General features: G+C 42.7%; 1 protein-coding gene across 1 annotated transcript in view; it reads left to right on the top strand.

Annotated features, from left to right (window-relative positions):
* The first annotated feature begins 6,266 nt into the window (after positions 1 to 6,266).
* GAP43 (growth associated protein 43) overlaps positions 6,267 to 15,691 on the top strand; it is a 67,444-nt gene continuing 58,019 nt past the window's right edge. The window contains 3 exon segments of the mRNA XM_047724447.1: positions 6,267 to 6,398; positions 6,504 to 6,698; positions 6,914 to 6,973. Of these exon segments, the coding sequence (XP_047580403.1) occupies positions 6,267 to 6,398; positions 6,504 to 6,698; positions 6,914 to 6,973 (387 nt within the window).

Raw genomic sequence — 15,691 nt, forward strand, 5'->3', positions numbered from 1 at the left:
GTATATATCTCTCATTGTTGTTACTTTTGAAAGGTTGACAGATTTTGATAAAAATTAGTAGATACGAAGATTTAATTGTGTTCAGATCACCATCTTGAGACAAAATGGTGACTAGTAAGTATACCTGTAGGAGAATTTCTGTAACATTATTAACAGTGGATTCTTTTTTTCTTTTTTAAGATGTTATATATTTATTTTAGAGCACATGTGCATGTGGGGAGTGTGGGGAGGGGCAGAGGGAGAGGAAGAAAGAATCTCAAGCAGACTCTGCAGCTGAGTGAGGAGTCCCACATGGGGCCTCATCTCAAGACTCTGAGATCACTATCTGAGCTGAAAAAAAGTTAGTTGCTTAACCAGCTAAGCCACCCAGGCACCCCAAACAGTGGATTCTGTACATTATACATGTTTACACTGAATGTGTCCTGTTATTCATAACCTGTGGTAGAGGGAAGCTACAAGTCAAAAAATTTATGAGGCAAGCTGAAGGGTCCAGAGTTAGGTTAGGTTAAACAGACAACCAAATGAGAGGTAAGGCTGAACTAAGAATTGGACACTGTAATTCTACACCACATTTAGAAAAATACTGACATCAGGGACCTGCATTTTCTTATTCTTTTCTTGACCAAATTATGGGATAGTTTTTCTAGTGTTAAAGGAAGCTAAGGAAGGTCTGAGAAATGGTTTCTCCTCTTGCTTTGTGTTTTGTGCCATTAGTTTACCAAGAGTAACCTCTACTTTAACTCCTCTCTTAGGAGTAGGTTTATAGATTCTTAGAATTAATGAGCTGGAAAAAACTTGACCATCTAGTTGAAATCCCTTGTTTACAGATATGCAACCTCTAGGCCTTATCTCTTAAGCCTCAACTTAGTACTAGTCCTAGAGTTTGGGTAATTCCATCCAAATGAAAATATTGCTGTTATATTAAAAACACTTTAAATTTTAAATGCTTTGCTTGTAGGTTAGGTTGAAAAAAGTAGGTTCACTTCTCACTGTTCAGACACTTAACATTTGAAATTTTAAAATTACTCCTAAAGAATATTTCCCAAAATAAATGTTCAGAACAATAGCAAAAAGGAAATACACTCCCTTTCTCCTGTCCACTTTTCCCTCTATCCCAAATCCACTGTATATAAGCATTTATGCATTGCTTCTGCGATAAGATAATTCTGCCATTCTTTTTTTTTTTTTTTTAAAGATTTTATTTATTTATTTGACAGAGAGAAATCACAAGTAGGCAGAGAGGCAGGCAGAGAGAGAGGAGGAAGCAGGCTCCCCGCTGAGGAGAAAGCCCGATGTGGGGCTTGAACCCAGGACCTGGGATCATGACCTGAGCCGAAGGCAGCGGCTTAACCCACTGAGCCACCCAGGCGCCCCTAATTCTGCCATTCTTAAGGCTGGAAAACTCAGTTCAGTTGACTCTTATTGGTTTTAAGTTTTCTGCTCCGTTGTAAAATAGTTTTCCATTGTTTTCACTTTAATTTTTCAGTTGACCACTAACTATATAAAACAGAATTGGTACTCAGAGGAAAGTACCAAGTGATTCAAATATTGACTATTATATTCATTTTTAGTATGACTTTAAGCAAATAGCATACTTGTCCCCTTAGCCACCTGCAGTGGATGAAATAGCAAATCACACAAGTTTATCTGAAAAGTTCTTCTCTGGAGAAAGAGACTTAGGAAATACAAACTCTCTCTTTGTTGAAGAGCTCAACTCTGCCCAGGAAGATCTGAGGAAATGGTGAGCAAACCCAATACTACTTCAGCACACCTCTCTCACGGTCTTTTTTTTAAAGCCCTATTTTATTTGAACACTGTGTTCCTGAGTCAAAAGAGTACTTCAGCACAATCTTCCTTCCTGGGGGCAAAGCAATCTCATACAGTTGCACTCTCAGAAAGGCAGATACCGCTCAACATTGACTGGACAAAAGATGTTGTGTTGTGTTGTGTTTTTTTTTCCCCTCCAGCAAAAATTACTCAAATTGCTTGAGAACAAGACACAATATGATGTTTATCCCTGTTTACAGATGTTTAACCAGTGCCCCTTCAGAGGGTCATGTGCCTATGAACAGCATCGTAGTAATTATATCCACTGCTGCAAAGAACAGATGTGTAAATTGGTGGTTTCTTGGGGGAAAATAATACCAAGTCCACTTTCCAGAAATGTACACAGTGCAGTGCAGCTGGAACATTCAGTATGGAGGTCTCTTTAGTGTCTGTAACTGAATGTGCCTACATTTAAAGAGTACGACAGTTCCTTGGGGCATCTAGCAGGGATGTCCAGGGGCACCCAGAAAATAATTCAGGTTGTTTGGTGGGTTTAAAAATTCTAGTGATATTGGGGCGCCTGGGTGGCTCAGTGGGTTAAGCCGCTGCCTTCGGCTCAGGTCATGATCCCAGGTCCTGGGTTCGAGCCCCGCATCGGGCTTTCTGCTCAGCAGGGAGCCTGCTTCCTCCTCTCTCTCTGCCTGCCTCTCTGCTTACTTGTGATTTCTCTCTGTCAAATAAATAAATAAAATCTTTAAAAAAAAAAAAAAAAAAAAAAAAAAAAATTCTAGTGATATTAGACAAATTTTCATATCCAGAGAAGGTAATAACAAATATTTGATTCTAAAGTTTTTAGGCAAGAAATATGGATTGAGGAGAAAGTGGAATTAGAAACTGCTATGCATTTAAGATATAAAAACCAGACTTCAGTGAAACCAGATTGCATCAAGGTGATCATACTTCTTCTGACCTGTGAACACCAGAATATTCCTAAACTCACCACTGCAGGGGCTGTCAAGGATTGGGGGTCCTTAGATCCTCCCCGACAAGTAGAATTCAGTAGTTCCTTATTTTAAAAGCCTATGTTACCTTGGATAGAAAAAGAAATAGATGAAATTATTTCTACTATTGGATTTCTTGTACTAAAAATACTTGCTCTCCCTGAGAATGTATATTTATGTGACTATTTGGATATCAGTATTTAGACCCCTAAAAATTAAAACAAAACACAAACTTAACAAGGTAAGCTTATTGTTTTGGAATAGCTTATTGAACAGGTCTGTTATGACAGATATGGATATCACTCTAAGCCTCACTACTGTTTTTCTGTATAAATTATCTTCCTCTTAAAATGTGTCAAATTTCATGTGTAGAATGTTATACAGTGATTCAGTGTGTGCCTAAAGGATGTGATTTCTCCTGGACCCAGGCTATCTGTACCTTCACATGTTCCAAAACTTTGCAGAAGATCAGTATGTATCCTACAACTTAGTAAATGTGCTAAAACATTGTCAGTTAATTTGCATTTACATTACAAACTATAATAAGCAATGACATTATGCTGACTTGGAAATTTTGCTTCTGGGGCAGAAGCATAATCTTTTTTCAAGCTATGCTTTTCTGCATTCATGATTCCATACAAACTACCCAGCAGCACCAAACCATGGGTCTGTGATTGAAATGTAACAGAGGAATGATCTAGTGTGCTAATCTGGATCATTCAGGACCAGAATGAAAGGATTATAAAGATACCTGCCAACTGCCTTAGGCCAAAGCATGCCTTTTGACACTAATGATCTAATTCCGTTACCTACTTTGTTCTAAATTCAGCCTTCTCCTTTCTTTGCGGCCTTGGGGACTCAAACAAAAACACAGAAGGTGATCAGGCTAGCCCCAGCTCTGCCTCACCTCTAGTCCTCTGATGCCTCACCTCTAGGTCTCAGTTCCCGTGGCTGTGAAATGACATGGTTTGATGACCTCTTCAGACTTCACGTCTGTGTTCACTGTGTCTGCACATACTGGAATTTAGAATAGGAATTCTTGGTCCTATGCGTGGGTTAGTGCCAACTGTCTCTAAAATCAGGAGGCAATGGGGTAGGAATAGAAAATTCTCACTGTTGCTTAATACAGATATTTTCAATAATATCAAGGAAGCTATTTCCAAACTTGGAGTGTAGGTCAGATTGGAGCCCTTATTTTGATCTAAGTCCGTGGGTGTACTTATTAAAATGCATTTCAGGTGCTCTGCAGCTAGGTCTATACCAAACCCCCTCAGCGAACATCATGGGAGGCGGGGCCATGAACCTGATTTACTTAAGCACTCGTGGTGGTAAATATGTATGCGGAAGTTTGAAAACCCCTAGTATTGATAAAAGAGCACATTTTCTGCTAATCTGAAGTTTTCTTGGGAGAAAAATCATTTAATTTGCCCTAAACCTCAATTTTGTAATCATGGAAATATAATGGAAACAGTATTAGGGCATCCGGGTGGCTCAGTTGGTTGAGTATCTGACTCTTGGTTTCCACTTAGATCATGATCTCATGCTTGAAGGACAGAGCCCTGTATTGGAATCTGGGCTCCCTGCTCAGCAGGGAGTCTGCTTCAAATTCTTTCTCCCTCTCCCTCCTCCTCTGCTCCTCCCCTCCAGGCTCATGGCTCACATGTGTGGGCGCGCTCAATAGCTCTCTCTTTCTCTCAAATAAATAAATAAAATCCTAAAAAAAAAAAAAAAAGGAAACATCAGCATTTCCCAATTTCCCAGAAAGTAAAAGAGTTAATGTCTTAGTGGAACAGCCTCTTAGAAAACAGCTTCTTAGAACAGCAAGCAATTTCCTAGTTACAAATGGATTGTATTTCAAAAGTGCAATGTTAAACCTGAAATATACAATGCTTTCTCCAGAGAAATAACATAAAATAGTCTTAAGATTTCTAGACCTGTCTATAAAATTCAGGTTAAGCCAAATGTAGCTGAAATTCAGTACATTTGTAATGGAAGCACAGGAGAAAACAATAATGTTACTGGGTTTTGGAAGGTAATAGAACCAGTTTTTTATATCTAATTTCATTTGAAAAAAGGAATACCCAAACTTCCCTTTTCTGGTAAGGTGTTTTGCTACCCCAATGAATAGTGGGAATGAAAACTACAGCAAAATTCTTGTTTATTAGGCAACTTTGGGTCACAATGGGATTCTCTCTCTCTCTCTCTCTCTCTCTTTCTTTTTTTAGAGAAGGAGAGAGGGAAGGGGGCCAGGGAGAGGGAGAGAGAGAATCGTAAGCAGGCCCAAGGCTCAGTACAGAGCCTACACGTGGGGCTTGATCTCATAACCCTGAGATCATGACCTCAGCTGAGTCAGACACTTAACTGACTGAGCCACCCAGCAGCCCCATATGGGATTCTCTCGAGGAATGAAAAGAGGGGTGGTTAAAAGGAAATTTCCAATGCTGACTGGGTAAAAGGAGAAATACCATTGGTATTGGGAGTGGGGTAAGGTCAGGGTAGCGAGAAAAAGAGGAATTGAGTGGTTTATGCGAGTGTGTGATGACCTGAAGTGGAAGTGTAGGAGAGGTGAGTTGCTTAGGTTTAAGGAGAAAAACTTCTGGTGCCTGTTTACCAACCCCAGACAGAAGAAAATAACGGGATTTTGTCAATTACCTATATTTACCACCAGATGGCAAAATTGATCCAAGGCCTCTTGGGTACTGGTCAGTTTACAGAGAAGGGATAAGATTATGCAGTATTATTTTTGGTAATTCAGTTATCTACTCCACAAATAGTTATTGAGTTCTCACTTTGTCCTACCAACTATGCTAGGAACTGGTGTAGAAATGGCTAATCGAAGTCCTTTTCCTCAATGAACTTACAGTTGGGTGCCGGGTCAACCAAGCACAAGAGTGGGCCTAGACTATTAGTTAATATTCTTGTACAGTGAGATACAGGCTTGCTCCTTCGGTGACTTGCCTCAGTGTCAGCCCAGACAAAACCAAAGATAGGCCAGGAATTCTTTTTCTCCACTCATTTCCGCGTCCACAAGTGGCTGGCGGTCCCTCCTGAACTTCTACTCCAACCGCATTTCTTGGTCTTTCAGAACCCAGTCTTCAGTCTTCCTTCAAACAAACTTTACTAGCCTTTGGCCTTTTTCCTTCAAAATATCCTGGTTAGGGTGACGGGTATTAATCTGATTATCCAAAAAGAAGAGGTGTTCCACAATTCTGCCACCCGGGTTATCCTTTGCATGTTAGGTGCGTTTGTTCTCTTTTTCCTATTCTTTCCTACAACGCCTCTGTCTAGTGGCATTTAATCTCTTGGGGGGGAATGGACACCTCTTACATTCTTAGTAAAGGTATGGACATTCAACAGAAAAATAATCGTATCAACACAATTATATAAACAAACTACATCCCACACTCCTCCAGATTCAGGAACCCATCCTTAGAGCACCCCAGACTTTTTTTTTTTTTTTTAAGAACTGACAGAAATCGTGGGAGTTTGTGGAACAGCATGCCGGAGAGCAGCGGCGAGGGTTTAAGCAAACTTTTTAAATTTTTCCTGGGAAAGCTGGTTCTGCCTGGTCTCTCCGCACTCCCGTTTCTCAAGGCACAGACAACTGTGTGCCTGGCCTCCCTTTCCCGAGTCGGGCATCCTTGCTCAGCCTTTGTCCCCAGGACCCCTCCCCCTGCACTTGGACTCAGGTTTCCTTCCCACTGCCCGGCTTCCCGTCTCCTCCGTCCCCTTTAGGCGTTTCCTCCTGCCGCTCTTCCGGGTGACCTCATCCCTTTGTTTCTCCCCGGCTGTACCGTCGGCCCCGCCTCGTTCCTCTGCCCCGCCCCGCGCCACCGCCCCGACTCTGGGCGGAGCTTCGGACGCGGTGGGCGGGACCTGATCGTGGAGCTCTGCTCGGACCGCACCGCCCCTCTTTTAAAGCCAGGCTTCGTGGGTCGGTTTCCTGTTTTCTAATGAGCCAGGGAGTTCTGTTTTACCCTACTTCCGCAAACTCCTGTTTGGGCGGTAATTGTTGCTCTCGGTGGCCCAGAGAACAAAAACCCGGGGCCTGGCCACGGTGGAGGAGTACAGGGCGGGGTTGGGGGGGGGCGTGGGCTCCCTCCCTCGCCCTTCATTAGTCTTTGGCGTTCACCCCTCGCTTGCAGGAGCAGCCGCAGCCGGCTTGCAGGGACTGGGCTCTCAGTCGTGTCAAGGTTACTCTGCGGGTGGGGAAGGGAAAAGAGTGAAAGGTGGGTCAACTGGAAGTCGCAGTCGTGTCCCTCCCAGCTTTCCTAGCCTGCAGGCTGCAAAAAGCACAGTAGCATTCCTGGGGCTGTCCTGTGCGGGCCTGTTTCTCCAGTACCCGAAAGGGAGGAGAGGTTTCTGTTTGACTGCAAAAGAGCTTTGGAAACTAAGCAGCAATGCCTTGTCATTAGAATATAACAGAAGTGAGAAAACCAGCTAGGTCAGAGCCAGAGACAATAATCCTTAATGATTAAAAAAAAAAAAAAAAATTTTTTTTTTTTCCTAGGCTGCTTCATTTGAGCTTACCATTTCCGACGGCGAAATGGAGCTCCATAGACAATTGGGGAAGGATGGTGACTTGAAGCAGGCCCAAAGAAGTTAGATGACTTCTGGAGATGTGGCGGAATTTAGACTTGATGTGAGATTTTCTCTTAAGCTGGACACACATGGTACCACCATGTATTTGTTCATTCATCTGATAATATTGTTTAAAAATAAGGAAGTCAATTTAGGTGTTACAAACGGACTTTATTTAACACTTCATGAAGCCGGCAGTCTCTGGTCTCAAGGGTCCCAGGGAACTGCAAAATGGGATGAAAGGAAGCTTTTATAGGATAAAGAATGAGGAATACGGAAATAAATACAGAGCCTAGGGAAGGCTTGACATTTGGGGATGGGCTGATGGGATATACCATGTTTCTGATTAAGTGGAGCACTTACAGGGACATGAAAACCAACTTTCAGGTTATTGACATGGCGCCCCAGGCAGGAGTGCCTCCTCCATCTTGGGCCTAGAAGTTTACTTCAAAAATATGTATTGAATATTGAGCGCTTAGTCTGTAATGGGCTTTGTCTCCGGCTGTTACTTCAGGTACACTTGAGAGGAAAGCTCCAAGGAAGAGGAGGGGAGAGCCAGGGTGTGGCGTTAGCTCCTCTAGGGCCTGAATGGGCCCCTGCCCCAGGGTCAGAAACTGTAAAGCAACCTGGAGAGGAAGACCTAAGTGATGAGGGTAGGAAGCTGATGGGACTTAGAGTTTTCTCTCTTTTTCTGACCTCTTTTTCTTGTTTAAATAGGTTAAAACCAACTGTGGCAGAGAGTGAGTGACTTGCATCTTGTATTTGTTTATTTTTAGCAGTCTTGGTTTTTCCCCCCAACTAAGACAGTAACTTTCATTCAGATTTTCCACACAGACTGATAGTGAGGCCTTAAAAATTGTAGAGTAAGATGTCCTTGAGAATAGCTTCACTGTCTCACATCAAGGCTTTTGGAAAGGTAGGGAAGAGGCAAGTTTTGGCCGATTGAGGAATGATGTGCTCCCGCATTCTGAAAGGGTTGAAATTAGGCGCCAGAGGAAGGTGATGTCTGCTTTCCTGATGAGGCAGGTCATGACTAGTTCCCAGAAGCACATGAGTAAAGTCATCCTGAACTGCGAAGACTCAAGAGTCCTAGTGCATGGGAGGCTGGTCAGTGGACAGACCCTGGGCGCTCTCGGTTTGGTGATTCCCTCTGGAGATTGGCACATCTTGAGAATGGTCTTAGTCTCATTAATGGTCAATGTATATGGCTAATTTTAGAAGGTAAGTGACTGTGTGGGGGAGACCCTATCCATTCTAGATAGTAGGATTGGATGACAGCCAACTTCTCTGTGACCCTCTTTTCTAGGGAAATAGGAAAATGGAGCATATATCCATTTGTACACAACTAGGACTCTGATACTTAGAATGTTTGAGTCTTAGATCTCCTAGTCAACCCTGTTCATATACAGACGCAAAAGCGGAGGCCCAAGGAAGTGAAGGGACTTCCGTGAGTTTGCAAGTTTGGGCTGTATGATGTTTCTAGCCCTGCTCTCCTGAGGGCTGCTCTCCTGGCAGGGCCACAGCTTCTGCTACTCTACCTGCAGCTTTCTCTGTGCTTTGTAAGAGAAGAGAAGCCCCTCTGAAATTATACTTCTGTCGAAAGCAATATTCAAAAGAAACTGTAGATTTCCTCGGACGGGCCCATTTGGTCTGGGGGTTGTAGGCCAGTACTTTTCACATTGTGATGTGTGGAAGATTTGTGAAAATGCAGATCCTGATTAGTAGATGTGGGGCGTGGCTCGAGTGCACGGCCTCCCAGCTTTTGGCCCTACAGACACTGTGGGTCCAAGTAGGTCCGAGTGCTAAGCGGCAGAATGGCAAACAGCATTTCGTCCTCACTCTTCTTTCTCACAGATAGAACAGCCCTGGGAATTTAAGGAGCCCCTTTTCCCCCTGATACCAGGTCACTGTGTTCCTTCCGCTCATCTAAATGCTTTTCACTCCCTTGTCCTCACTCAGCCCCGAGACTGTTAGAAACAGTCCCTGGAGACAGGTAGCTTGAACTGGAGGGTGTGATCTTTTGTCTAGTGACTTAGCACCATCTAACTTGGTTACACAAAAGCTTTCGCACATAAGCAACTTACTCAACTCTGACGGTAAAAAAAAGTCTTTTTTTTCTCTCCCACAAGTGTCCTCCCAGCTGTAGCTCATTTAGGTCCTTCTGGGAGTGCAGCTCTTCCGTGAGTGGCTCACAGGCACGGCCCTTCCCCTGGGGCTCTTTTATTCTTTGCGTGTTTTTCCCAATGCTTGCTTCTGCCCTGCATTTCTTCTCAGGCTGTGTGTGATACCTGGATTCAGGTCTCAGTGTCTTTGTGCCCCTTTTGAGTTGAGCAGGCAGCGAAGGGATGACAGGACAGAAACACCTCTAAAGTAGGCAAGCTTCAGTGTCACTCAGTTTTCAGTTCTCAGAAGCTTTCCTGCCCTGGAAGGGCCTCCGCCTTTGCTCTCTAAGTTGCTCTATGAGCTCACTTTCAATCTGCCTTGTTATTTCCTCACCCGTAAAAATAATAATATCGTTTCCTCACTAAAAATAATAGTACCTCCCTCACACAGTTGCTATGGTACTTTCCATGTAACACGCTTAGCTCAGTGCCTGACACAAAGTGATCTATAAATGTTAGCCTCTGAAAGGGTTCTGAACCCAGTTCGGGGTGTGTGTGTGGGGGGGTGCCCTGTATTAGCAATGCTCCAGACACCAGCTGAGTAAAATTCAGCTCGATTCTGACACTGTTTATTTGGAGTTAGCATCAGGTTCACAGTTAAAAAGGCTCAGTCCCAAAAAATTGCCTTCCTCTCCAGACACTAATGGCAAGTTCGGGTTGTTAACCTGTACTTCTGAACAGCTGCCTGTAAATCAGAGGTTCCTAGAACCTCCTCTTTGGGTTCAATTAATTTGTTAGAGTGGCTTGCAGAACTGGGGAAAACCATTTATTCACTAGATCCCCGGTTTATTATAAAATGGTATAACCCAGGAACAGCCCGGCGGAAAAGATGCACAAGGCAAGGTTTGGGGAAATGGTGCAGGGCTTCCATGCCCCCTCCCAGGACGCCTCTCTTCCCAAACCTCCATGCATATAGCAACCGGGATATTCTTGAAACTCTGATCTTGTGTTTTCATGGAGGTTTCATTACTTAAGACGAATTGATTAAACCACTGGCCACTGGTGATGGATTCAATCTCCCGGTTCCCACTTCACCCCAGGGGTCAGAAAGTTCCAACCCTCTAATCACTTGGTGGTTTCTTCAAGCCACCCATCCAGGCTCTAGGTGCTCTCCCAAAGTCACCTCATTAACATAACAAAAGCTGCCTTTACTGCGAACAGCTTGGGCAACTCAAGGGTTTTAGGAACTTTGTGCCAGAAATGGGGAGAAAGACCCAATATATATTTCTTAATAAAAGTCACAGTATCACAGCCTCCGTTAATAAGACAATAGTCCTGCCCTCAAAGATCTTATAAAATAAAGGAGTTTGGGGAATAAGTCCACCAATAACTACAATACAAAAATAGTTAATGAAAATACAACCAAGGATGCTGTGGGAGCTTAATGTAAAAGTATACCCTACCCCAAGATTGGTAAGTGATAGTCTGTAGGCTAAAAATGTGTTGTTGTTGTTTTTTCCCTACATTTTTAAGTGGTTGACAGGAGATCAAAAGAGTAATGATATTTTGTGACCCTTTAAAATTACATGCAATACAAATTTCAGTGTTCACAAATAAAGTGTTTTTTTTTTTTAAGATTTTATTTATTTATTTGACAGAGAGAGATCACAAGCAGGCAGAGAGGCAGGCAGAGAGAGAGGAGGAAGCAGGCTCCCTGCTGAGCAGAGAGCCCGATGCGGGGCTCGATCCCAGGACCCTGAGATCATGACCTGAGCCGAAGGCAGCGGCTTAACCTACTGAGCCACCCAGGCGCCCCACAAATAAAGTTTTATTGGAACACAGCCATATTCATATTCATTTACACAGCATCTAGAGTTTTTTTACACTACAACGACAGAATTGAGGAGTTGTGACAGACACCATATGGCTCAGAAAACCAAAAAAGGAAAAAAAAAAAGAAAGAAAAAAGAATACTTTCTGGCCCTTTGCAAAAAAAAAAATTTACTGACTGTCCATTTACAGTGATATGAGAAAACTCTCTTCCTGCCAAGGAGGTAAGGGTTGGGATGAGCCATGAAGGGCAGGTGGGGTTTCAGCAAAGGACAGAGAAATGTTTGGCATAGTTATAAGTGAAGTCAGAGAAGTTGGGGAGTGAGGCGCGTGTTCAGTCAGCAGCATATCAGTTACTTGGCTAAAGTAAAGGGTATGCTCACGCAAAAAGTTGGAAGGGCAGACTGGGTCCATTCCATGAATTTCTCGAATGCTAAAACAATGCATTTCTGTCTAGTAGGATAAGCAACAGGAATATTTTAAGTGTTTTGGGAGGAGCAGAGAGGGTGTTTTGGGGTGGCAGAAGTGAACAAATTGTAAAACTAATTCTGTTTTCGCTTAATCTGATAAAATTTGTAGCAGAGAGTGTCTGTAGTTTCAGCTTTCAGGGAATAAGAATAATAAGGGAATGAGGAAATCATGCTCCACCGTGGAATTTCAGACTCTTGGCAAAAGAGAACCTTTGTTTGCGTTTTCCCTGCACACCCCCTCCGCTCCCGTTGCCAGCCACCCCCATTATTCCCTTTACTCTCCACAGTGATTTAAGCCTTCTGTTGCTTATTCCTGGCTTGCTTGTATACCATGGGCAGCCAGACTGTACACACACCAAGGCCACAGAGATACAAAGCAGTTTTACTTTTTTAAGCTCACTGGCTTTTTTTTTTTTTTTCCCCTTAAGATTTTATTTTTAAGTAGTCTCTACACCCAGCCTGGGGCTCGAATTTACAGCTCCAAGATCAAGTCACACATTCAACTGGCAGAGCAGCCAGGGGTCCCAGGCTCACTGGGCTTTTATATGTGACTTTAACTGTGAGTTCAGCTTGGGTAGGAAGTAGGGAATTATTCTAGCTTGGAGCTGTCAAGTTGCCCCAACTTGAGTTGCCCCAACCAGGGCAACCAGGGTTGCCCTTGAATCTTTTATTCGTAGTCTTGGGTCTAGTCTTGAGCAGACACAGGCATATGGGGAATCACTGACTTCCAATGAGTAAATTGGAAGTGACGAAGCATGGGGGCATCACGCTACCTTCGTGCGACTTTGAAGCTCAGGACAGTTTCCAAATCCTCTCTGTGTTGTGACACATCTGTAAAGCCCGTCATTTTTTGCAGTTTCACAGTGCTGGGCAGACTTGATGCTCTGTGTGGCTCTCTGGGTTGTATGATACCACTTATGAGAGGGTTATGGCACACCACATAGCTGTCTGTGCCTCAACAAGAAAGGAAAGTAATTTTCATTCACCTCAAGACCTCAGAATAAAACTTAATATTTCCTTATTTTTATGAATTCAGCCTAATTATTCTGGCTCAAAGATCAGATTATAATAAATCCCTGTACGGCTCATACAGACTAATTCAGAAGTTGTAGAATTTGTCTTGTCTAGTTTCAAAAACAGAGTAGAAGGAACTTTCTTTGGTGGCTCTAAATGTTGCAGTGTTTTCCTCTACAGAACCACAAAGTGGGAGGTATGCTGGTTCTTTGTGCCATGATGAGCCCTGTTACTAAATTCCTCCAACGAACTATGTGGCATAAATAGTATATGACAGTTTTTGAGAATATCATCAGAGCAGTTAGTATGACATCCATGGAATGTTCTAGATGGATTTCCCTGTTTGTTTCACTACAATTGTGAGAGAAAACACAGAGTAAGGAGTTAGTTCAAGGAAAAGGCAATGTCTAATTCAGGAACTCTGGCTGAATTAAATCCTCAGATTTGGGAATAAGTCACAGAACCTGCTCTGTACCACCTGCTCAACCCCTTCTTTTTTTCTCATGTAATTAAATAGCCGTAATTCCTGACTTGGAGTCCTCTCCCTACCACTTTCCCCAGTATTGCTTTCTCTGATCTCTGTTATTTTCTCTCTCCTGCTCCCAATACCCAGAATTGGGTAATTCTCCCAATACCAGAATTAATAAGGAACCTGGTCTCTGGGCCGTTCTTAACATCTCAAGTGTGACTCTTCCCTGTCAACATTTTCACAAGGAAAATGAGTCATGGCATGACCTGGGTGATGAGGTCACACCATCACAGCCCCAGCTTTGAAAATGTATTTGTACTTTTCTATTGTAAAGAGATTTTTGAAAGGGGAAGATGAAATTGTGGTGACAGCTCTGAAGCCTGGTCGTTTAGACACTCAGAACTAGCCCGGCCCTAGCAGGTAGTGACCTTGAGAAAGTCCTGCTCTGAATCTCCCCATCTTCCTCTCCACATTTCACCTTGCTGGGAGCCTGCAGGGAAAACCTGGCAGATCAGCCCTGTCTTTCTGGGATGATTTTATTTCACATACAACTTATACAAGTCTTTTGAGTTCAAATCCTGACTCTGCCACTTACCAGTTGTATGATTTTGACCAGTTACTTAGTGTCCTTGTGCCTCTGTTCCTTTACCTGTAAAATAATAGTTCCCACTGTATACCTTGTTTATAATTAAGCTGGTCAACATATATAATACATTTAATAAATATATATGCGTGTATGTATAAAATATGTAATAAAATACTTGTAGTACTGGGTACATAGTACTATATAATTTTTTCAGTTTATTATTAGTATTATTTCCTTCAAGGATCTGATGGTATTTTATAGTCTTTGCCTTTAAAAAGTTTTGTGTGTTGTTGTTTTGGAGGGAGGCATTTATTATTTTATGAAATGTGCATAGCCCTGAAAAAAATTCCTTCGTGAGCTATCAAAGAAAGAAAATCATAAAATATTTATCAAATAATGCGCTCGGTTCCTAGTCTCCAGAAAGTAGTAGTTTTCACTTCACTCATAATATCTTCTTCCAAACAATTATTTATGGAGTTCTCAAGTATCAGGCATTACAAATACTATTTTCTTTCATCTGAAAGAAAATTTTGGGGGCGCCTGGGTGGCTTAGTGGGTTAAGCCTCTGCCTTCGACTCAGGTCATGATCTCAGGGTCCTGGGATCGAGCCCCGCATCAGGCACTCTGCTCGGCAGGGACCTGCTTCCTCCTCTCTCTCTCTGCCTGCCTCTCTCATAATCTCTGTGAAATAAATAAATAAATAAAAATCTTTAAAAAAAAAAAAAGAATCATTAAAAAAAAAAAAAGGAAAATTTGCCCAGTAGGTATAGTATCCCAATCTGAAGATGAAGACAGTGCATTCTAAAGAAATCAGTTTACTCTGGGTCATACATTTGAGTAGTGGCCAAGTCAGGATTTGAACTGTGCCAGGGAACTTGTAATCAGTGGGTGTCAGTGACTAATGATCACGAGAGAACTAGATGCCAAAAACAAAGGGAGGGATAAGAAAGAAAGAATGACAGAGACAAACACATCATGAGCAAATTTAGACTCAGTTATGGTTTACCGTCTAGTAGCTTGGGAGTAGAAACCCCATTAAATGGAAGTCTGTTTGTCCTCCAACTCTGTGCCCTTTACCTGACATTCCTGCTGCACCCCCCAAAAAACACCCCATTGTTTTTTCTACACATGGAAGAATACCGCAACATATTTTCTAGAATCAGAGAGAAAACATACTTGCACTTTTTTTTTTTTTTTTAAGATTTCATTTATTTATTTGTCAGAGAAAGAGAGAGTGAGAGCGCAAGCAGGGGGAGCAGCAAGTAGGGGGCCTCATGAGGGGCTCGAGCTTAGGAGCCTGGGATCATGACCTGAGCCGAAGGCAGATGCTTAATCGACTGAGCCACCCAGACATCCCCATACTTGCGCTTTTTGAAAGATTTCTCAAGTCCTGCTGTAAATGGGAAGTCATTTACCTGGTGACTGAGCTAGTACATTAAGGTCTGAGCAAACTATTGCTGATCAGTAGCAGTGGCCCTACAAAATCATCCCAGCAGCCACCTCATATAAATAAACCTATGGTAAGAAGCTTGCCATACGAGTGCAGTTTTGGGCAAAATCACCTAACCCCCCTTCCAAACAGGTCTCTGCTCATATCCCCTTATACATAGAGATTCTAGAGCTGCTCTGTTCGGAGATCTGAAATACAGACCAATTCTTTTAATTGAGAAGAGCTGCGGGTAGTCTACATGCTGATGGGAGGGTTGCTACTTCTTTGATGATACCTTCTGAGTGTTTAGTGTTGAATTCTTGAATTCTCTTTTACATTCCTTAAAATGTAGGAGATTGGAGGCCTAGGGTTAAGACCCATTCTGCCACTTGTGGGCCTTTCCATTCTGTTTCAGAGCCTTCATTTTGCAAAAGGGATAGCA

The sequence above is a fragment of the Lutra lutra genome, chromosome 1 (genome assembly GCF_902655055.1).
Source record: "Lutra lutra chromosome 1, mLutLut1.2, whole genome shotgun sequence".
Classification (NCBI taxonomy): Eukaryota; Metazoa; Chordata; class Mammalia; order Carnivora; family Mustelidae; genus Lutra; species Lutra lutra.